Below are 22,859 nucleotides of genomic sequence, written 5' to 3' on the forward strand. Positions count from 1 at the left end.
CTTTCTAATCATATATTCTGCTCTTTCAACCATAAACACATCAATTACTCAAGTGAGCTACCATCCCTCTGATTACTCCTCATTACTGAAAATCCACTACTGTGCCAGGCTTTTACCTTAACATTACACTTGCAACCGCAAGATTACACTATAAGCATTAAGACTTAGAGTATAGGGCCCAACATGAACTATTTAGTCTATTGTAATTTGAATCATACTTCAAACACTTCAAACTTGTACCTTGTCAAACCACTGCCCCTGTGGTTCCCCCTCCCTGCTGAGATTCCACTGCCCCGGTTCATGCCCCACTTGTCCCTGTCCCATCAGGCTGTGGGGGTCCAGCAGCTCCCCATCTTTATACATGGACCACTTATTGAGGTTCTGCACTGTGCCATGAGGTAGAACCCTCTCTGCACCCCACACATCCAGATCTTGCTGCAGTCCAAAGCTTTCAACTCCGGGGCCCTGTGCCCAGTGCTGTTCTGGGCCGGGTCCCTGGACCTGGGGTGAAACTACAGCATATGAGGGTAGGTGGAAAGAGGCCCCTCGGAGTTGAGGGTTCTGCAGGGCACCAGAGAGATTAAGTGACCGGGGTTCTGGGGTGCTAGGGGCACCAAGCCGTGCCATGATATTACCATTAGGGAGACGGTAATTTGCCCCACGAAGGTTTGGGTTCTTTGATAAGGCATTAGACAGGTCAAGTGTTCGGGGTGCAGCAGTGGGCTGAGAGCGGGTCATCAGAGTTCCATCAGGCAAACGGTAGGTGGCAGATCGGAGGTTTGGGTTTCGGAGAGCATTGGAAAGGTCAAGGGAGCGTGACTCAGCGGGATTAGCAGAACCTGGCTGCCTCAATAGTGATGTATCTGGGAGTCTGTAGGAAGCACCTTGAAGTTTAGTGTTTAAAATTGCACCAGAAAGGTTAGGACCGGAGGAGGCAGTGGCGGAAGCTTGGGTTTGATTTCGTGAAAACAATGATGATCCTTCTGGGAGCTGAAACTTTGCTTTACGCAGGTTAGCATTCATCAGGGCGCTAGATAGCCCCGGTGATGATACTACACTCTCAGGATTCTGCGTCTCTTCTACCGGATATGATAGAAATGAACCATCTGGTAATCGATAAGAAGCCTTACGAACATTAGCATTGAGAAGAGCAGAGGAGAGCACAGAAGATGAAGGGGTGGCCGGCTGAGGTGCTGGCTCGTTTCTTGTAACCAAAGTTCCATCTGGCAGCCTATATGTGGCTTTACGTACATTGGGGTTCAACAGTGCAGAAGAAAGCATAGGTGAGGAAGGGGATGGTGCAGGTGTGGGCTCTGTCCTTGTTACAAGAGTGCCATCAGGCAAACGATATGTGGCCTGTCGCAAACTAGGATTGAGCAAGGCAGAGGACAACATAGAGGATGATAGGGGTGATGGACCTGGGGAAAGTTCAACAGGTTCAGTTCTGGTGACGAATGAGCCATCAGGTAGTCGATACGTGGCCTGACGTAGGCTTGGGTTCTGCAGGGCATTGGAAAGCACAGAGGGTGACAGCCTTCCACCAACACTGACACCACCTCCAACATCAGTGGTAACTGGAGACTCAACAGGGCCACGGGACATTGTCAAAGTGCCACCTGGAAGCCTTAACATGGATCCCTGGATGTGGGAGGTCCGCAATCCACCAGCAAGAAATGATGAGGTACCTCTGATAGTCCCTTGTTGGGGTGTGGTAGGAGGAGGGGCGGGAAAGGCAGGAGACATAGGGGAGAGGTGTCGCTGAAGGGGTGAGGCAAAGGATGCATTACGTAGCTGGGAGTTAAGCATAGCAGAAGATAAGTATGGGGAGGAGGGTACAGATGGAGCAAGAGGGGGTGCTGCCTGATGAGGGGAGAAAACGTTTGTATAGACATTGGCATTACGTTGCAGAGGAGACGAGTAGGAGGCGCTGGCAAGGCGGGAGTTCTGAATCAAAGCATTGGATAGATTAAGAGTGGCATATGGGTTCCCCTCCTGGCTTGCTTGGACATCAGCTGATATCACCACCTGGCCACCAGGTAAGGGGGAGGGGCTTCTCTGTAAAGGTGTAGTGTAGCTGGCATTCTGTAAATAAGGGTTCTGGACTGCGTGCCCCAAAAAAGGTGATGAGAGTGCAGGTTGTGGGAGGTTTTGGGGGTGGACTTCACACTGTGTTTGTGGGGTGGAGGGTCTCTGTAAAGGAGAAGAGTAAGCAGTGTTGGGGTAAGAGATAGAGGAGGGACGAGGAGATGGAGGAAAGGGTGCACCTACAATCTGAGCATTTGTAAGCATTGGGGATGGGCCTGGCTCCATCATTGTGTAGTCATACTGGGTGATCTGAGTCTGAGATGGATGGAGACTACCAGGAGAAAGACTGGGGTGAGGTACTGGAGGTTGAAAAGATGTTGGCCCTAGACTCATAGCCCTTTGAGGAAAGGGGGATGGTGGTTGAGACATGTAGCGCATGGGAGAGGCTGAACGGGAGGGCAGAGGAGATGAACGCCGAAGTGGTTGTGGAGATGGAGGTCTACTCTGCAGCCTACGCACTGATGGCTGGGGAGAAAGAGGGCCACTCTGTTTTAAAGAAGGCTGTGGAGAGACGGGAGGCACTGGAGGAGGTGCTCTGAATGACTGCCTAGATTGCAGAGAGGGCTGGTTTCTGGGCATACGGACTAGTGGCTGTCCCCTACCTACAGGTCTGTGGAAGCCTCCTTGGGGAGTACCAATTCGCTTTGACTCCCTTAACCCTGTAGGCCGGGAGCCTACCCTGGATAAAATGGGTGTTCCAGCTACGCCCCCTATCTGTCCTAAGTGAGGACCTGGGCCACTATGGATAGAGGACCTGAAAGGGGCTACATACTGAGTGACAGGGGGTCCATGTCTACTGCGTCTCTGTGAGTAGGGATTTGCTGGAGAGGGTTTCACGGCCCCCATGGGCACGTGACTTCTGCCTCCAGCCCCTCCTCTCAGCCTGCGAGTCGAGGACCGGGTGGGGAGGGGGCGATTGGTGATACGTGATGGGGAAGGAGAGGGAGGACGATGCGGGGAGGTGGGGCGGAAGGTTTGTGGGGGAGACTGAGATCTCTCGGGCAGAGGTGGGCTCCTTCTTTGGGGGGATGGTAGGGGAGGTGAGGGGGAATGCCTCAACTTGGATGTTTGTTTTCTACCTTTGAATAAATGCGGTCTAGTAGATGGCAGAGGCACAGCCTCAGGAGGTGGTTGCTGTCTGAAAGAGAGTCTTGGGGAAGGTGGTGGGCTTGCTCTCTTCCTCAGTGATCCCCTCGGTGAAGATAGTGGGCTAGAAAGCGGAGATTGTGGTCGGACAGTTGATGGAGCCCTGCGCAACCCAACTCCCCCCCTTTCTCTTGAAAGGGATGGCTGAGCTCTAACTGACATCCCTCTCCTCTGGGGTGATGGAGATGCAGTTGAGCTGGGTGGCCTACGCCTTTGGGAAGACGGAATTTGGCCTGCCATTGAGGCCCGGTTAGTGAGCCCTCTCCTATGTGAGTAAGGGGAGAGACGGGGGTCTGGCTGGATGCCTGTTTGGAAGTCCATATGATGTGTTGAGAGGTGGGGTGAAGGAGGCGCCATTGCCCTTACTGATCCCTGCCTAAGTGACAGTTGAGGGGATGGATGGGGACTCATTCGTCGCACTAGCCTAGGTGAGGCCACTGGTGAATGCAGTTGTGAATGCATCAGTGGAGGCATTGGTGGCTGTATTTGTGAGGCTATTGGTGACATTTGCCCCATATGGAACATTTGTGGGTCTTGGGGGAGGAATGGTTGGTACACTTGGGAGGCCAAATGCAGTGGTAGGGGAGATGGTGACATGTGATTGAGAGGAACAGAGAAAGAAGGGTGAGTAGGCAGAGGGAGAGAGAAATGATCCTGTTGAATGGTCATAGCTGTTGGGGAGGTGCCTTGTCTAAGAAAAATGGGGGTTTGTTGTTGGTTCATGACAGTGGGGTAATGGGGCTGTGCAGGAAGGTATGTGGGAAGGGGTTGCTCATATTGTATATCTGACATCATTTCCAGATTGTTGAGGTCAAGAGCTGGGGAGGGAGGGTGAAACATTGGGGAGGTGGGATAAGAATTAAGAGGAGGAGGAGGTGGCAGGGGAGGTGGCAGGGTTTCCACCTCTAGTCTGTCTTTTCCAAATAGCCTAACCTGGGGCCTGGGGACCCTGAACTGCTCTGCTGAAAATGGCTCAGGAAGAGGGTAAGACAGCTGCTCCTGTCCATATAGCTGTCCTGTTTCAGCTGGATCCAGCCCAGCATCCATATAGAAAGGTTGCTGATAGGGGTTATGAATAGCAACAGGGTCCGTATATCCCAGTATTGGTTCATTGTATAGGCCTGGCACTACATCATACCCACCACTCATCATGCCATGTGGGTATGACATCCCATTGTTATAAGCCATATTGTGGTCAAAGTAATCTCCATACAGCTCGGGGTGATAGGGGTCATAGAAACCATCCATGGCATTATCATAGTAATCATATGTCTCTGGCTCCACTGCATACAGCATTCCATCTTCACCATAGTAATACTCCATCCCTTCATCGCCATAGTAATCCTCATACTCATCATCGTAATAGCCATAAGGGTAACTGTAGTAATCCACGTCATCCTCATAGTACAAGTCATCATCATAATAAAAGTTGCCCTCATCATCATAGTAACCATATTCATCTTCCCACTCGTCATCATCATAGTATTCCAGTTCCCCTCCATAAGGGTCATATGGGTCATAGGTCATTGGTTGTCTCAGGTCGCCTCTAGGTCTCCCACTGTTGTGGTAATCTTCCTCATATCCATACTCATCATCGTCATACTCATAGGCTTCATTGTAATAATGAGTCTGTCCCCCTCTCGTGTCCCTGTTAGCAAATGACAGACTCCTTCGTTCCTGTCCACCTGCTCGTGCCCCCAGCCGACCATGGCCCTTGGCAGACAGGAACCTCCCTGTCAACCAGTTAGATGCTGCAGCCATCCTTCCTAACATCCAGCCTTTAGTCTTAAAGCCTAATTCTGCTGTCTTTTTCCCAAACATGCCTTTAAACTTCCCTCCCAATCCCTTTGCCTCTGCTGCCATTTTTCCCTTGCCCCCTAAACCGGACAGATTTATTGTCTTTTTAGGTGGTGTGGTTTCTTTTGGAGAATCATTCTTTTTATTAAACAAGCTGAAGCCAGACAGACCTGGCTTTTTGTCAGCGGAAGTCGATTTACCCCCAAACCCAGCAAAAAGCTTGCTGGATCCCAGAAGTGGTTTAGAAACACCAGGGGGCTTCTTTTTCTTGGAGATTCGTAGAAAAAGACGGGAGGTGCTTTTGAGGTTTCTCTTGGGTTTTGCTTTCTCTGCTTGCTGTTTAGAGGGCATGCTAAAAGGAGAAGACTTCCCTGTGAGGCCTGTGAGGGCTTTTGATGCTCCTTTGAGAGCTGTTGCCTTTGGTGCTTTAGCGGCACTTGTGCCCTTCTTCTGTCCCTCTGACACAAAGCCCAGCATTGCTTTTGAGGCCCCTTTGATGTTGACATCACTCATCTTTTTTAGGTTTATTGCACCCATCCCTTTCTTCACCGGCGACTTTCCCTTTGATTCCTCCTCTGCCTCATCATCCAACGGAGGTGAGTTTTTTGAAGGCTTAAAACCCTTCACAGCTATGGCCTTGGATGCACCTTTCAGAGCTGCTTTCCCTTTCCCTTTCCCTTTATCTTTCTTGGTAACTACCTCTTCCTCACTGTCATCACTCTCTTCTTCCTCAGTCTTCATCTCCTCTTCTTCTTCCTCGGACCCCTCCTCTGACTCGCTGACAGGTTTCTTTCCCTTTCCCTTTTTTCCATCATCCTTCCCTTTCCCTTTAGCTGGTGGCTCCTCCACTTTCTTCCCCCCTTTCTTGTCATCTTTCCCTCCCTTCTTATCATCCTTTCCTCCTTTTTTTGGCTCTTCAGACTTGCCTTTCTTGGCAGCTGATTTTGTGTCACCTTTTTTTGGTGGCATGATGTTTCCAAACTCAAATCATTGTAAAACAAGAAGAGGAAGAACAAGTTCCCAGATTGTGCTAAAGCAGGTCAGTATTAATGTCAATGTTGATATGTTCCCTTGAGAAAAAGAGTTTGAATAGTAGCAACATCCTCTCATTCCCATTTCTTTTCAGGTCTTCTCTCCCTTTTTTCTCCATTTGATCTGTTCTTGTATTCTTGTAACACCCCAGAAACCCCAGCACAGTCTGTCCCAAGTCAGTTGTTCTATAATGCACACAGAGACAAACACAAACCACAGTACTTCAAAACACGATCTAGTAATGGAGTCGGAATCTCAGCCATCAGTGCTCGCTCGCATTACAGAACGTCTTCAAGCATCGGCAAAAAGAGCTGTTGTCTCTGTGTGAGTAAAAAGAGACAGCAACCTGTCTAGGAATGTTACCTTTCAAAAAATAGGCAGGTGCGTCTTGAATTTAAAATGTTATATATATGAGAAAAAAATGATCTAACTGGTTCCAGTCCGTCTCAGTTTTACCCACTTGTTGACTCTGGCTCACAGAATTTGTCCACTGAAGTCCATCCAACATAGCAAAAATACTTCTTGTTCCTCTTTATAGGCTTGTAAGTAACTTCCCAGGGTCACATGATGAATAAAAGACCCTGTTATCCCAGTGACAAAGTCTGTGTAGTCCTTTGTGTGTTTCCCATTGTCAATGCGTCCTGTGAGTCCGGCAGTGAATCCTCATCTTGGCCGCCGCACCAACTTTGGCAGGACGTCCCCCCCAACAAGGAGATCCGACGTGAATGCGTCTGCGTGAGTCTCGGCCTTCAGGGGTGCCCTCCTCTTTGTCTGAGAGTGTATGCGTGTTGTATCCTCCCACATCCACGTCAGCTTGCCTTTCTGACCTCCTGCAACCTTCTGCATCTCTCTCTAGTTACTGCCGCTCCAGCCATACCGCATCGTATCCTCAGCTCATGTGCATGCACATATGATCATATGTATTGTGTGTCTATGCGTGTATAAGCATCAGAGTGTATCCCTATGATATAGTTGCAAAGGCCCACTTAAAGCACCAGCTATACTGCCTCGGGGTAACCCTATCTGCAGGCTCGCTCCTGTATGAATAATGCAGGCTGCCTGAGCTGTTGCTAAACTGTGTCTGAGAGGCGAAGCCACACACACACCACGCCAGTAGCAGCATGGACCACAGCTGAGAGTGATATATGCTAAAATGTCCACACAATCATTCAACAGTATACACACAAACCAACAGTACACATATGAGCACATTTGATGCAGGAAAATTCAACTCAGGACTTAAATAAAGCAATAAAATGCATTATTGCTGTACCTATTGATCTAGTCAGTGTTCCACTCCAGCTAGCTGAAGTCATTTCTTTCCAGTCTTTCCACTAATTGGAGCCTGATTTACGAGGTCAAAAAAGCACCATTTCTTAATTTGCTGTCCTTTTCTTCATCTTGCCATGATCCTCTAAATGCTCAGTGGCTATTAGGCATCTCTCTAAATATCATCATATGATCAAAAAAGGATAGTCAAAAAAATATTAAACCTTTCAATCATTTGTCTCTTCATCATCATGCATCTCTGCCCGGTCAGAGGAAGAGCAAGGTGTAACATGGGCGGGTGTGAGGTGTGATGGCATTACATAAATGGCTGATGTTAATTCATTGAGGATGGTCTGATGTTAGCTCACTGATGATGATCTGATGTTAATTCATTGATGACAGGCTGATATTCCAGGAGGTCATCTCAGTGGCAGATATGAATGTTTAATGGCTGCCCTGTGTTCTGGCTACGCAGCACGGATAAAACATTCATCGCAGGTCTCTCTAAATATAACACAAAGGGTCAACCCCGCCCTGGCCTTCTCCCCAAGCAATGCATTATACATGCGGGCCAGTGTCAGGGGTTAAAGGCCAGACACCACAGAGCAGACAGAGGATAGAGAGCGAAATGCAAACGAAAGAAAGAAAGAAGGACAAACTGATAAACATGTTCTGATAACAGCAAACACTAAACATTCAAAGACATTTATCGACATGGAAATATTATTTCTTCTAAGTTACGGAAAACAGAAAAAAGTCACTTAAGTCAATTACAGTTAACAGGTTCGCCTCCATCTTTTCTTTCCGCCGGCTTGAGTTGGAACGACTAATAGTCTTGACCTAAGATACGATCTGAGAAGAAATCTGTATCACGTATCCTCAGGTGCAGCGACCATGACAAAACTCTAAACTGTCTGCAGGCTGCACAGCAATAACAACAACAGCAGCTGTTGGTATCATCTAACTGAAGACGAAGATAAAGTTCAAAAGTTCCTTCCTGTCTCATCAGATGCACACACAGTGGAGGTTGTTGGTCACCAAACAGGTAAAAGAGACACACTAAGAGATCTATTTGATACGTGTGATGTGTATCTGCTGTCTGACTGACGTGGTCTGTTGACTGAGTGAACTAATGAAGGGAGCGCAGACGACAGCGATGGAGGAGGTAAAGAGGGAAAGGGAGACAGAGGCAAAGAGAGAGAGAGGTGCATCAACGAACTGCTGATGAATGAACTGCAGATTACATTAATGCTGAATAGAAAAATGGGAATGAAAAGAGGGAGAGGGTGAAAGAAGGAATTAACTGAAAGTAAAGACGGGGAACGACAGAACTTGAAAAAGAAAAACGAGAGAAGAAAATTGTTATAGTGAGAAACAGAAGATTGAGGGATGACAGAGAGCGATGGAGAGTGACGATAGAGAGTCTCTTCATCTACACGCCAATCACTGACAACATGCTTTCATCAGACGCACTCAGCGACACAACACTAATAAAGGAGATCACCTGAGCAGAGCACAGCCAACAGGCTCATTTAATGACTATGGGCGCACACACACACACACACACACACACACACGCACACACACACACAAACACACACACACACACACACACACACACACACACACACACACACACACACAGGTTTGTCTCAGAAAAAAGCAAAACGTCCAAGCCTGCTAAAAAGTCAGAAAAGAACTCTACATGCTCAGAAAGACAACACTGATGTTTAGCAGGTATAGTGTTTAGCATGTTCAGCATCTTAATTTAGCTTGTTAACATGGGAATGTTATTAGTTTTATTGGTATTTGGTCATAAAGAGATATTTCAGTTTGGACCAAAGCCGTGGACTGACCGACAGACATTGTCATCCCTACAAAGCTTAGACTGCAATGATGATAGTAAAACCAAATGGTACGAGTGTCAAATGGAAAATGACGGACAAGAGTGACAGAGGAAGAGACAGAGGAGGTGAGTCAGGAGGAGGATGAGGAGGCTGGACTCAGGTTTCCTGTAATCCTTTAAGCTCCATTCAAGTCTTAACCTTCACTGCCAGATTACCCAGCGACAATGGCGAGATGCCAGCGACTGCTCACACACTGAAGACCTGCCACCGAGGATCAAACACCAACACTTGGCTGGAGAGACGGCTATTGTTAGACCTGAAGATTAGATGCTCAATTTGACTTTAACGTATCCGTTACATGTGAATGTAAATACCAAATGCTTAGCGGCGGTATCAAACACGAACACAAAATAAATCTTCAAGACTTGGTCACGTTTCATGCATCGATTCTTCAGTCTCTCGATCAAATCCATCACAAACTACTTGTAAAGAGAGAACACTTTGAGGCGATCTCACAGTAACAAGATGTTTTACTTGTAAGATGATGCAACAGCTCACCAAAAAACATTTTCCAGGAGACGGGTGCTTGGCATCAAAAGCTTTACAAGTGAAGTTCACTTCACTCATCACTACACAGTCTATGAACAAAAGATAGTTAATGTCTTCTGTGGTTTTTGAAAGAAGCTTTTCAGGGTTTTAAAACACAGCTGGAGACTATAAAGAAAGAGGCTATGTGAGTTGCATTATGGGAAATGTAAGACCCAGCGTTTCCTGTGCTTGACTTACACAAGAGACTAAAAGTCTCACTATTTCCGCCTCTGAGGCTTCGTTTTTTTTTTAATTCTTTTTTCAATGCGTCTCGCCAGAATCAATTACAACACAAAAAAGGCTGGTGTTACTCATTGCAAGCTGTAGTGCATTTAGAGGTGGTGCCAACAAGACGAATCACTCCTCTGAGCTTCATCCACGACTGTGATGTGCAGTGGCAACGCCGACTGCGTAGCCGTTTTAAAGTTAGTGAATACATTTTTAATACCAAAACAAAGCGCCACAAGCACAACTTCTCCAACTGACTTGGTGCAGATTCATCCAAATTTATGAATAATAACCATAATCACACAAAATATTACTCACAGTGAATTATTCATGAAGTGGTAAATACCATTTACAAATAAAGTAAACTGATTCTCCTTAGTTGTTTACTTTGCCACTTTGTAAAAATGTAGTGATAACACCATTTTAACATCTGACAGTTAACAACATGAAGTAACTCACGGTTTCCCCACAGAGCCGCTTGACTTCTTGAACACCAGAGGCATCAAACAAAGAAGACGGAGACAAATGCTAAAAATGCAATATATGAACTGCCACACCCTCTTGTGGCAATATACAATATTTGTATAATTACAGGCAGTGCTTGTGTTTGGTACAGCTTACCTTATCTGTTTTTTGTTTTTGAGTGTTGTTATTTAGAGCTCTTAAATCCACCAAAACGTCTGCTGAACCCACTCGCTGTCTGGAGCAAAAATCTAACCCACTGGCTTCTGTCTGCACCGTCTCTTCTGGACCCTGTGCTGATGTTTTATAGCCCTCTGCACACAGACACACACATTCACAAACCATTCCTTAAATTACACGGCCCATCTGAACACACAATGAGCCTTCAATGCTGTGAAACAAACAAACATCTGCTGATCAGTGAGGCTTCAGTGATTACCTGTACATCTACAGTACAAATGTACAATAGTGAGTAAAGAAAGGAGTTGGTCCGGGAATAAGACCGCTCTTTACATTAATCCATGAAGCGGTTAGGCTTCTTAGTAAACATGCGTGCACACGTGGTGTGTGTGTGTGTAAGTGCTGCCTCCCCTCCGCCTCTGCCTCAGTAAACAATCGGGCTGGTCCATTGTGCATTAATGGCAGGATCACACACACACACACACAATACGCTATCATCCTCCCACACTGGTGTCCCGACGTCAGAGCCTAGGGAGTCATTTGTTATGTAAACCCCTTTAGTGACAAAAGGTTGTGAAACGTGTGTGTGTCAGGGAGCCTTATCAGATCTCCTCACATATATACACACACACACACACACACACACACACACAGACACACACACCACAAAAAGGCCTCTCTCACACACTCACAGCATGAGGACAGAGCTTTGGTAAATGTAGGTCGACTGATCGATCTTGCTGGTCTTAGTCAACAAAGAATTCTTTAGTCGATCATCAGTCCTCCCCGGAATCGTATTAGTCGACAGAATATCTTTGGTTGAGGACGGCCCTAGTTAAATATTACTCAGAAACGTAATACTGTCTTCATACAGTACATAAAGACAGTATTTCGTTCCTTAAGGTACGAAAGATGAGTGTGTGTTTAAAGGTTTACTTTTGACGTTCTGTCTAAATTTCTCAAGACAAACATTCACTTTTGTTTGTTAGCATTTCAAACCTTCAGGTCCAATGCTCATGATTTGTAGCAAGTGGCCACTAGAATCATGGTCTATTGTTTCAATATGTTACTTTCTAATGATGCAACCCGTCTCTTTAAAAAGGGACAAACATAAAGGTTGTGTTTGTGTGAGAATTTATGAATGCGTGAGTTTAGTGTTTTTTCTGTGTAGTCCTGCTTCTTTATGTACATCAATGAGCTAATCCGTCCTCTAGACAAACATAAAAGAGATTATCTTAACATAAAGGCAAATGTAGTACACAACAGTCTGTTACCTTTACCTTATGCAAGAACATATGCTCAGTCCAAACACGCAGAGAAAAGCCTTTTCATCCGATTGTTCATAAACTCCCTGTTTGCTTATAGAATATCCTGTGAGCTCCACACATGTCCGAGTCTTTTGTCAAACTGGACGTACTCTACGTTTGGTGTGCCGAGAAGAGAACATCACGAAGCAGTAAAACTCAACTCTAGCAAATAGGCTATTTTACAAACCCAACCCAACAACAAAGAACCTCCCACCACATTGCGTGGAGACAACACCTGTATTGTAATCCCACAATCAAAATGTCATTGGGATTTAAAGAAAAGCATATTTTTTACAGTGTCATGAACAAGTTTTGCACTTGCTTGGTCACCTCATGTGTTTCATAGTTTGTGGTCCACACTAACTCAGGTTACAGAGGATAAAAGTGTCTATTGTCAATTTAACTCTTCACTCATTTCATTATTGGCCAATTTTAGTTTAATGATATCTCATAAAATCAATATCCAAGTGAATCTGAAGGCAAGCCAGAGGTTTCCCTCTGATCTTTAGCTGTTAAATAAAACACTGCGATCACATGATTGGACTCTCAGCTTCATGTAATGAGCAGGCTGAGACAGAAGAGGGCGGCAGAGGCGAAGTAATCCGCGTCCTGACACACGTCTGGAATGCTGGTGACTTTTGACTGGTGTCGTTTCTATTCTATGAGCCAGAAAGATGTAGAATTATATGCATTCATTCAAATTAAAGTGGGATCAACAGTAAGTCTCCTGGTCCTGCACAGCAATCTCTGTCCCCAGGAAGAATGACTGGTGCTTTGGCTACTAATGTGGATCAGAATAAAATAAAATAAATCTTACAGGTAGTTTACAGTAAATGATGAGAAATATGTTTGCCGGCTTTGGGATCACTGCTGAGAATCTGTCCATATTTTCATTATTAAATAAGTTATGCATAAATATACTGTATATATATATATATTGGTGTATTTTATGAAAGCAGAAAAGACAGACAATGGCAGATTGTCACTATCTATATGCCACTGTCAAAATCTGGTTTTAAAAGAGTATTTCTGCCAACAGTAATTGTCATTTTTTAAACTCAAAACCAACTACTGAAAGTATTTCATGTCTGCTCTCTACATATCTCTATACATCTATCTAATAACTGCCAAATTAATGTATATATCATGGCAAGGCTGCAGAGAGCAAAAGCTGAACGTCTTCCAGGAGGAACTGATGCTTTTAAGTACATTTTGAACCACAGCATGAAACCTGACGTGTAATTATTGTTGTTAAAACAAGAAGAAAGTAGTTCTCAGGTTTCAGTCGATTAGTTAAGAGTCATGGAAGCATCGCTGACTCTTTCAGTCATATGACCTCAATTTATAGTCCATTAAGTCTTCATTCTGCTTCATTTAAAACCACTCAGCAGTCACTATGCTCCACTGAGGGAAACTCACATGATATTAAATCAATTAGAAAATACACGAGTCATGTTGCAAAACCATTTTTCATTGACTTGGATTGAAGGAAAATGAACCTATTAGCAGCAGTGACTTTCTACCTGCAATTCAGCTGCTGTTTGTACAACACACATATGATATTTAATATCAATTATTGTTTTAGTACCGGCAAGAGAGGAGCTCTTTGGTTTCAGCAAAGCAAGACACTGTGCAGATAGAATAGAAATAAGCACTACCCGTTTTTTTTATTTTCCTTATCGATTAATCTGCTGATTATCTTCTTGACGAATTAATTGATTAGATTGTTTGGTTTATAAAATGCCAGAAATTTGTGATAAAAAAGTCCTATTTTTCCAAGAGTCTATGGTGACATCTTAAAATGTTTTCTTGGGTGATAACCGTAAACCAAATAATATATTAAGTTTTCTTTGATAAACCAGAGAAAAGTGGGAAATCTTCACATTTGAAAGACTGAAAACTGCTATTTTATGGAATTTTTGCTTGACTAATTGACTAATCAATTAATCACTGCAGCTCTATAGCAAATTAAAAAGAACATTTGTTTGCGTTACTTTTGATTACACTCAGGAAAACTCACAGGTTACAAGTCATCTGATTAAAAGGAGCTAAGTGAGGAGAAGGAAGTCTGCAAACTGCTTTTTATCATTAAGACTAAACTCAGAAAATCAGCTTACAGTTTTAAACAACATTACTGATGGTACCAAACTAAATACTATCAAGCCTTATAAAAGCACTCTAATTAAACAGCCAGTTCTTGCTTATGTGCAGAGGCACCAAACACACACAGACACACACACACACACACACACACACACACACACACACACACACACACACACACACACACACACACACACACACACACACACACACACACACACACTCTCTCTCTCTCTCTCTCTCTCTCTCTCTCTCTCTCTCTCTCTCTCTCGGCCATGCCATATGGGGCCAAGCAGCATCAAGTGTCATGCCTGCTCCACACAATACACACCCATTAGACCGTACCTTTGTTTCTCCTTTTCCTCTACAATGGTATCCCTCCATCATTCCTCTTCTCTTCAGGTTATTCCGAAGCAGAATCTCTCCATGCACGACTCACTGTGAGGGGACATCTTTGAGGCATCTTTATTAAAAGGCCAGCGGTGTCAACACACAGCCCCTCTCTCTGTCGCTCTCGTAAAAGCCTCCCACTCCCTCACTCACCCCTCTCCCAGCCCTGAAGAGATGCTTCTGAATATTTAATGGTGCCATTGTGCTTGTGTGTGTGTGTGTTCCAGTGAATGGGGAGCATTGGCTGGGAGTCCATACTTTCTGGTCAGCCTGCCGTGGAGCGTTGGAGCAGGGACGCAGACAGCTGGGCGGCATGGACGAGGCAGTGGAGACAGGTCAAAGGTGACTGACCCTCACCTGGTGTACAGAAGGGATAAAGGTACATAAAGGTGTGTGCAGGATGCTCACCTGAGGGACTTCTGTCACAAAACAACATAGACTTAGTTACAGTGAGGATAAGTAATGCATTTAATGAATTAATTTAATACTTTATGGTTGAGTTATATTTTTTATCGGGAGCTTTGCAGCATTATTTAGGTCCCTCTTGCCACTTAGTTTCGCTTGGATCCTTCACCTTCCAGAATGATGTAGTTAGCTTTGTGCAGCATCTGGAGCTAAAAGGTTGTTTTCACATTTATCTGCTGAAGTTGGAAAGTTTATCTGAGGCTCACCTGAGCTCTGAGTTTAAGGATTATCCATGTGGAGCTTTGGATGTTAGCATTAAAGTTAGCATGTAGCTAGCTGAACATTGAGTAGCATTTAGCAGCTAAGCACTGGAATATATTCTGCTCAGGAGTGAGTGGAGACAAAAACAGAACTAAATGAAGAGTAAATATCAGACTCACATTCTCCAGGGGGCTGGAACCGAGATCCAAATGAATGATAATGTTGCTCCATAACTGTCACATCTCAGTTTATGTCAGTGTTGTGTGTTCACAGCTTGTTTCCGCCGCCCACAAATGACCCAAAAGATGTATTCAGGTTTAAACATTTTAATTAAATATCTAATGTGAATTAAGAATTAAATTCTTTGAAATAAGTTACACCATGAAAATAAGAAAATATTTCATAATAGAGTTGAAGTAATGTCTTAAATAATTTCACAATCTTTAATTTCTAGATTTTACTAAATGTATTTATACGACTATTCACTTTATAGTTACTTTTTTAAATACTGAACAGCTTCCTGCAACGGAAAGATGTCCAGGAATTAGAGGTGTGACTGAATGTACTCCAGGTGAGATGCAGTTAAATATACCAATAATACATTACAGTGAAACTTATAGTAATAAAACACAAGGATTCATCATTTTATGGACTTTATTCATTTCCCCTCTGAATCAAATGCATCTTCTTATAATCACAAAGTAAAACACACCATTTACTGTCCACAGCCAACTCAACTCAAGCTCCGTCTCTTCAATGCATTTTGTTCATTTTAATATACAAAATAAGAATGGCAGCTATTTTTTCTTTGCAGTAATTGTATTGTACAGTGGGTCTTTGTTTCCATTTTGACTCTTCCGACGGAAGTGTGACTCTTCCGGCTTCTCCTCTGTTCCACCCGGAGCTCGCTTTACTTCTTCACGACCTGGATGACGTCCTCGTGCTCCATGATGTGCGTAAGGCCGACCCTCTGGGGGCTGTACTTGGTACTGGTTCCCTGGAAGACCAACAGACGACTCGGTTCAGACCCTTCCTGTCTTGTTTGTTTGTGTTTCTAATGCGGGTGAATCTCTACACGGTGAACAAGAGATCCTCTGCGTCTCATGTATCATGACACCGTAAACACAGCTGAAGCTCTAAGGGTGGTTTTAATTTAGAGAGTCAATTGAGCGAACACTGAATATAGAATATAGAGAGTATTATGGTCAGAGCTTTTTTCCCCATCAAGAGCTGCAGCTGTGTTCACTGTAGTAATGATGCGAGTAGGGACATTTAATGAAGCTGAAGAACAATGACTTTGCTTACAGTCAGTGTTCATACACCGTGTCCCAGTGTCATACAATAAATAAAATCAATACATTCTGTACTATTTATATTTCCAGCTCAGAATGCTTACATTTCCATTTCTGTTGCACAACCCATTGTGGGATGAAAGCAACATCAATACCACACTAAAACAATCTTGATATGTTAAATTATATGCTTCCAAAAGGTGTAAGCTTGTTCAGACAGTCTACGGGACAAGAGGCACATGAGTTGCTGAAAACTTGAACTTACCCAAACCAGGGCATATTTGAACTGTCCGACTAAGGTTCTGTGGATTCGATGGCACTGTGGGGGAGAAAGCAAAGCAACATCACATCATACACAGCGCGATCTGCTGACCGTCGGGTTATTATTGATGTACAAATGTTGGACATCTTGACTCTACATGTGCGTTTTACGTACCACATGTTCTACAGATGCTGCTCTTCTCATAATGATGGCATCGCTAAAGTCTGGGCGCTCTAATGGAAAAAGAAGAAAGGAACACAAACTTAATATATTCGGTGTACATGCGATTGCGACAGTCCAACAAGTGAATGAGGGAAAACGTGCGCGTACCTCCTCTTTTCTTAGTGTAAATGCAAATCAGAGCCAGGTATTCCCACAACGTCTCTAGAAGGTAATCCAGGTTCAGCTTCATCCCACAACTGAAATATACACGAGGACAGAAACAGAGAAAGATGTTTAACTCCCACATACCTACATAGATAGATATTAAAAGAGTGAGATGGCAGCTTCCAACCAAGACTACTGTTATCCACACACACACACACACACACACACACACACACAGATATCTGACCTGATGATAACACTGTTAGGTCTGTGAGCCAGGCGGTCCACCTCCTCGATGGAGATTTGATCCACCTTATTGTACACCTGTGAATACCAAAAATAATATGAGGGAAAAAAGACCCCAAACAAACGTACACAAGCTAAAAGCTTGGCAGATTTGCCGAAACCTCTTAACTCCAAATACATTATTACCGTTTTTGCACAATAAATTATTTCTATGGGTTGAACATGTTCAGAAAAAACCTCTTGGGACTTGGAATTTGGCTTTGAGACATTTAAAATGTTAGACCCAGATGATGGTTACTGACTTACATAAAGGCAAGGCATGTATACTCTGTTCCCCACGATGACGTCGATGAAATCGTCTGGTGTGCTGTCCTCCCTGAAGAGGACTTCTGCATTAAAGATTTCTGAGGAGAAGGGGTTAAAGAAATCAAGCGTATTCTCCTGTGATTTATTAAGTTCATTTAGATCTTTTTCTCCGTGAGCCGCCTCCTCTGGTGCTGGAGAAGTGAAGGATACTGTATTCGTGGAGGATGAGCTGAACCAGCTTCTCTGAGCACTGGGTGAGAGGAACTGTGGAGTTGTAGGAGAGGCCGCCACCTTTCTTGGGCTACGGAGAGATTAATCACACATTTTTACACAGTTTAGTAATATAATCTGAGTATTTCTTTGCTAGCAGCAAGGCCCATTTATGCCAAAGCAAGGTACCATTACTAATTTCTATCTACGGCAACCGTCAATCAGTTTTTTTCCTAAATCCACATTTAGCCACAACACAAGAGCCATGTCTCTTTGAACTAAGCTGTTGGTATTGATGCTCCACGCAGGAGGATGATAGAAAACGTACCTTGAAATATATATTAGGTTTCGACCTGTTGAGTCTGATGCCCACCGACTCCAACTCTTTTTCTAGAAGTTCTCTAGAAAAACGAAATAAAAAGGGAAGAATTAGTTGATGAAATGACTCATCAGCCTCTCAAATTCCCTCCAATATGCACACACACACACACACATACACACACACACAGTGGGCGTCACACACCTCTGAACTTCTCCTTTTGTGGCGTCCAACATCATGATGACGACGTCTGCCGTCCTGGCTACAGCAATGACCTGCCGGCCTCGACCCTTACCTGTGAACAGTCAGTCAGTGTTTTACAATCACTGTGAAGACGTTTCTCGTTACTGTGAGCGACAGCTTCTAAACTATGAACTGAAGGAACCGTTACTCTGAAAACCCCACATGTTGTTATTCATTAATAGTTCTGATACAACACCATAATAATAAAATAGATGGACTACAGCGTCTGCTCACTTTGGGTTTAAGTAAACAAAACATCTCAGCGTACCTTGGGCTGCACCCTCAATGATTCCTGGCAGATCCAGCAACTGGATGTTGGCCCCTTTGTACTGAAGAGCAACAAACAACAGTGTAAACAGCACGTCTTTCTTTTTAACGATGCTTAAGACATGCCGCGGCTGCGATTGCGTTTACCTCTATGACACCGGGTATGCAGGTGAGAGTGGTGAACTCATAGGAAGCAGCTTCGCTGGCTGTTGATGTCATCAAACTAAGGAAGGTGGACTGCGGGACACAACAGAGGATTCAATTACACCCGGACACGTTGAATCTTTGGATTATGTTTCACTTCTCTTTCTGGTGCTTTTCAACGCTGGCTCGGTTCAACCATCTTACTATTTCTTTGTTTGTTTTGGAGATACGGTGCAGATCCAGACAAGAAAACACAGTCCATTACCCGCAGTGTTGACGTACCTTACCCACAGAGGGGAAACCGATAAGAGCAACACGAGCATCTCCTGATTTCATGACATCGAAGCCCTCGCCTTTGGCTCCCGTTGTCTTGGGCTCCAGGAGCTGAGCTCTGTATTTGGCTAGCTTGGCCTTCAGCAAACCCAGATGGTACTCAGTGGCTGGAGGAATCAATGAGAACAAAATTAATTGTAACACAAGATGCTTTAAAAGCAAGAGTCTGACACCACAATAATGCAGGTGAGAGGTGAGGAAAGGTGGCTATAACACTGTAACACCTGCACAACCACCACACTGGAGCTGAGTCATTTGAATGTATTAGCTGTTACTTAGAGATAACGTGTTTTTGGGGGATTGTTCCTTTAGGTGTGTGGTTGCTGTAATCAAGCTTACGGTGTCGATTAGCACGCGTCTCCTTGGATTTCGGTGAGATTAATCAGTAACACAACACCGACAGCTGACACACACACACAAAGAGTCAGACAACAGAGATGGCCACAAGTTCGCCCATGGGTTAGCTAACAGTTAGCCTCGCGGCTGCCCTCTCCTACCTTTGTTTTTCTGCGTCCGAGCGATTTCTCGCTCTATCTCCGCGATTTTCTCCAAGATCCCCATTGTGGCGGTTCAGGTGTTCCTGTTACACCGTTAACGTTTCACTGCCGAGGGGGGGAAATAACAGAAAGAAGAAACGTGTCACTCCACAGTTGTTAGCTCTGTTAGCCACCAGGCTAACAAGTGGGACATAACAGTCAACAAACCGGAATAAAAACAATGATTCGACACAAACTAGCTTTAAATAATTATCTACATAAAACATGTGCAATGACAACTTTGTAAAATGTTGTAATATAATATAAATTTACACTTTGGCAGAAGCTTGACTCAGCGGCATGCACGGTTAACTGACATCACAAACCGGAAGTCGTTCCGTGCCCATAAACGTTCCGGGAGAAACACGGAAACGCAAATGTTGTCCGATGTATCGTTATCGCTCACATCAGTCGGTAAGTGTGCAGCACGACGACGAAGCTGTCCTCCCGGTGGAGTACAAATATTTTTTAAAAAGCGATAATGTGCCCAGTCACATGTAGCTGCATTTTAACAGCCGGACATTCCCGATGGTGTATCGATCAGTCGTTCCTAGTTATTAGGTAGTATAGACAGCGAACATGGCTGCGCCCACGGGACCGAGAGGAACATCAACCGCCAACCCGCCCGGGTTTGAAGGTTTTCCGTTTGCTGTGGTCGCTAAACCACCGGAGGACGGCTCCGGTAAAGAACCGGAGCAGACCGGGGACGTGAAAAAGAAGCCATGCAGAGCTTGTACGGACTTTAAATCCTGGATGAAGATCCACAAGAACCAGACGACAGCTGCTGTACAGGTGACAAGAGGTCAAGACGGGGTTTTCAGAGGATCCGTAGAAATATTACTTTTACAGTTGAGATTGTTTATAGGGTAATATTTTTTAATTGTTCACGTGCTAGAGTTTTCTCCTTCGAGTTTTTGTAAACTTGTTATGTCATGACGCAATGTTACATGGTGGTTAAGTTGGGTTTCATCCTGTAATACCAGAGGCTCTCTCCCCATCTGATCCAAAGCTTTTCATATCAACTAAGTTATTTGATCCTGATCTCCTTCTCTGGCTGTGGCGAAGAACCTGCCTGTAGGACAGGATATGTAGGATAAGTTATTCATGTGAAACCACAAATCAGTATAAACCACGCACTGCACTTGGCTTCCCTTTTTAAAACACCACTTTGACTCTCCAGGAGACCCGAGCTGCAGAGTCGGAGCCACAAGACCCACAATGTCCGTTGGACAGGGAGGAGTTGGGGCGTAACACCTGGTCCTTCCTGCACACCATGGCAGCGTATTACCCCGATAGACCATCTTCTACCCAGCAGCAAGAGATGGGGCAGTTCATCAACCTTTTCTCCAAGTTCTTCCCATGTGATGAATGTGCAGAAGACCTCAGGGGCAGGTCAGACCACACTGATCCTTTTAGATTTAATATGCAGGCATCTTAACCGCTTGTTGTTGTGGGTTTTTCACATTTCAAGGTGTTATTGGACAAGAGCAGGCTGTTTGTAAATGCACCATTTCCTCTCTGCAGATTGAAAACCAATCAGCCGGACACCAGGAGTCGCCATGCTCTCTCTCAGTGGCTCTGTCATATCCACAATGACGTTAACCTCCGGCTGGGCAAGTCCGAGTTCGACTGCTCCCGTGTCGATGAGAGGTGGAGGGATGGGTGGAAAGATGGCTCCTGTGACTGATGAGAGGTGTGAGGACCGAGCCGAGACCCGAGAGGAAAAATGATTTCTGTCGGTGCAAAACTTTGAGTGGGAACACCACAAAGTGGAGCTCACGACTCTGTTGTGGAGAAAAGAGAGAGAGAGAGACTATGTTGTGCACTTCAAATTCTTCTTTTATGGTCAGTTAATAAAACTGATCCGGTGATAAAATGAAAGGTACTTCTTGTTAATTCCGTTTGTTGGGGAGTTTTAAAGGTTTGCGATACAAACTTGATATTGAAATTTTACATTCAATCTTGTGTTTGTTGACCCATAGAGCTCAGATTTATCTGTCGAAGCAGTAAGTTAGTTACAATCTGCCCATTAAAATGTTGTTTCCTGTTCTGAAGTCTTATTTCACCCTGAAGGTTAAGGTTCAAATCTCATTTTGCAATTAATTAGAAATATCCCAAATGACTTCATCATGTCCATAATGTCATATGATGGACATGATGATTACAGAATGTTTTTTCATCGTATGTTCATTGAATATTTGTATAGTTACTCACTTTGTGTGTCTTTTGTGATTATGTTCATTTATTTGCATAATTTAGTGCTGGAATTAGTAATTATGTAATTTGCTATTTACAACCATGATTAATTGATCATTTAAATCATTAAATTAAGTTAAAAAACAAACTATGTTGTGTTGATTATAGCTTCTCAAAAGTGATAATATACTTGTTTCTCTTATTCGTGTCACTGTAAATTGATTTTTGGCTGTTGGACCAAATAAACACTTTGGAAGAGACTCTTCAGGTTCGGTAAGATGTCATTTAGACTTTTAGTAGAATAAACGATTCATAAAAGTAGATAACGTATTATGTGAATGATTAAAACACCTGTTAGTTGCACCACATGAAGCCTTTTCTCCTTTAGTCAGCCATGTGACCTGTCTGTTATTAATAAACACTGATTATGAATGTGTTATTTGAGGAACCAGTAGAGGACACAACCACACGAGTCTAATGCTCAGCTGCTACTGTTTGTTTTGACTGTCATGATCCTATAAAGGGGTTTTGTGTTTGTTCCACATACTAACACAACCAGTATTCGTCCTCAACTCTGGTATGAATTACTTCTTTTAACATTACTGTTGAGATATTACATTTTGAAGTAGACGTCACTGACCTCTAGTGGTGTGAGACGTGTATGATATGCATGACATTGTATTTCACAGCAGCTTCAGTTTGCCATTTTCATAACATAATTCATGTGATATTAGTGGTGAAAATGACCCTGCTGATTTTTCACAATACCAGAACTACTGTATTTTATTGTCTGAAGCTGCTTTGGGCTAAATGATCATCGCCGATTAACAAATATCCCATGACGAGCAACTTGTGACTGTACTTTATTGTGGTATTTGGCATCATGAGACTTGTCTCAATGACATATTTCATAACAATGTGTGTGAGGCTAATGTAGGATTCAGGCAGGATTTTTCCTCTCTTTTTATACTCACCATAGTGCTTGTAGCCTGCAGTCCTCGTGGCCTTTGTGCCTCATATTTAGAAGGAGTCCATCTTTAACTTCTGCATTAGCTCCAGGCCTGCGTCTGCAACTGAG

At 44.0% G+C, this 22,859-nt stretch overlaps 4 protein-coding genes across 5 annotated transcripts in view; 1 reads left to right on the forward strand and 3 right to left on the reverse strand.

Annotated features, from left to right (window-relative positions):
- Positions 1-1,512, reverse strand: part of myo15aa (myosin XVAa) — a gene marked incomplete at its 3' end in the record, with an annotated part of 30,260 nt that extends 28,748 nt beyond the window's left edge. The window contains exon 1 of the mRNA XM_079177085.1: positions 241-1,512. Within this exon, the coding sequence (XP_079033211.1) occupies positions 241-1,395 (1,155 nt within the window). The 5' untranslated portion in view covers positions 1,396-1,512. The remainder of the gene's footprint in view (positions 1-240) is intronic.
- Positions 1,513-3,496: 1,984 nt separating this feature from the next.
- On the reverse strand, positions 3,497-5,997 carry LOC306709260 (uncharacterized protein; the record flags this gene model as incomplete). Its single annotated transcript, XM_079177327.1, has 2 exons — positions 3,497-3,607; positions 4,165-5,997. 2 exons carry the CDS (start codon positions 5,995-5,997, stop codon positions 3,497-3,499), a joined length of 1,944 nt encoding a protein of 647 aa, XP_079033453.1.
- A 9,743-nt stretch (positions 5,998-15,740) lies between these two features.
- drg2 (developmentally regulated GTP binding protein 2) lies at positions 15,741-22,774 on the reverse strand. Of its 2 annotated transcripts, none has more exons than XM_079177656.1 (14): positions 22,756-22,774; positions 19,547-19,651; positions 18,999-19,156; positions 18,720-18,809; positions 18,574-18,634; positions 18,267-18,357; positions 18,072-18,144; positions 17,744-17,834; positions 17,534-17,631; positions 17,229-17,305; positions 16,985-17,073; positions 16,829-16,887; positions 16,658-16,711; positions 15,741-16,097 (listed from the first exon to the last, which is right to left on the reverse strand). In XM_079177656.1, exons 2-14 carry the CDS (start codon positions 19,608-19,610, stop codon positions 16,011-16,013), a joined length of 1,092 nt encoding a protein of 363 aa, XP_079033782.1. In that variant the 5' UTR covers positions 19,611-19,651; positions 22,756-22,774; the 3' UTR covers positions 15,741-16,010. The 2 variants fall into 2 exon arrangements, with proteins under 2 accessions (XP_079033782.1, XP_079033781.1); XM_079177655.1 differs by lacking the exon at positions 22,756-22,774 and adding an exon at positions 19,859-19,968.
- gfer (growth factor, augmenter of liver regeneration (ERV1 homolog, S. cerevisiae)) lies at positions 19,962-21,632 on the forward strand. The gene is made up of 3 exons (XM_079177659.1): positions 19,962-20,377; positions 20,766-20,977; positions 21,110-21,632. The coding sequence occupies exons 1-3, from the start codon at positions 20,165-20,167 to the stop codon at positions 21,270-21,272; spliced, it is 588 nt and encodes a 195-aa protein (XP_079033785.1). The 5' UTR covers positions 19,962-20,164; the 3' UTR covers positions 21,273-21,632.
- Positions 22,775-22,859: the final 85 nt, after the last annotated feature.

Source organism: Pholis gunnellus (genome assembly GCF_910591455.1).
Source record: "Pholis gunnellus genome assembly, chromosome: 17".
In the NCBI taxonomy this organism is placed as follows: Eukaryota; Metazoa; Chordata; class Actinopteri; order Perciformes; family Pholidae; genus Pholis; species Pholis gunnellus.

Bases quoted from the DNA above. Each gene is read 5' to 3' on its own strand.
- drg2 (XM_079177656.1), bottom strand. From the start codon at position 19,610: ATGGGGATCTTGGAGAAAATCGCGGAGATAGAGCGAGAAATCGCTCGG. The intron at 18,358-18,573 runs GTACGCTGAGAT...GACTGTTCACAG, and splicing joins CATTGAGGGTGCAGCCCAAG to GTAAGGGTCGAGGCCGGCAG. The intron at 18,145-18,266 runs GTGTGTGACGCC...TCGTTTTTCTAG, and splicing joins ACAAAAGGAGAAGTTCAGAG to AGAACTTCTAGAAAAAGAGT.
- gfer (XM_079177659.1), top strand. From the start codon at position 20,165: ATGGCTGCGCCCACGGGACCGAGAGGAACATCAACCGCCAACCCGCCC. The intron at 20,378-20,765 runs GTGACAAGAGGT...TTGACTCTCCAG, and splicing joins AGACGACAGCTGCTGTACAG to GAGACCCGAGCTGCAGAGTC. The intron at 20,978-21,109 runs GTCAGACCACAC...TCCTCTCTGCAG, and splicing joins GCAGAAGACCTCAGGGGCAG to ATTGAAAACCAATCAGCCGG.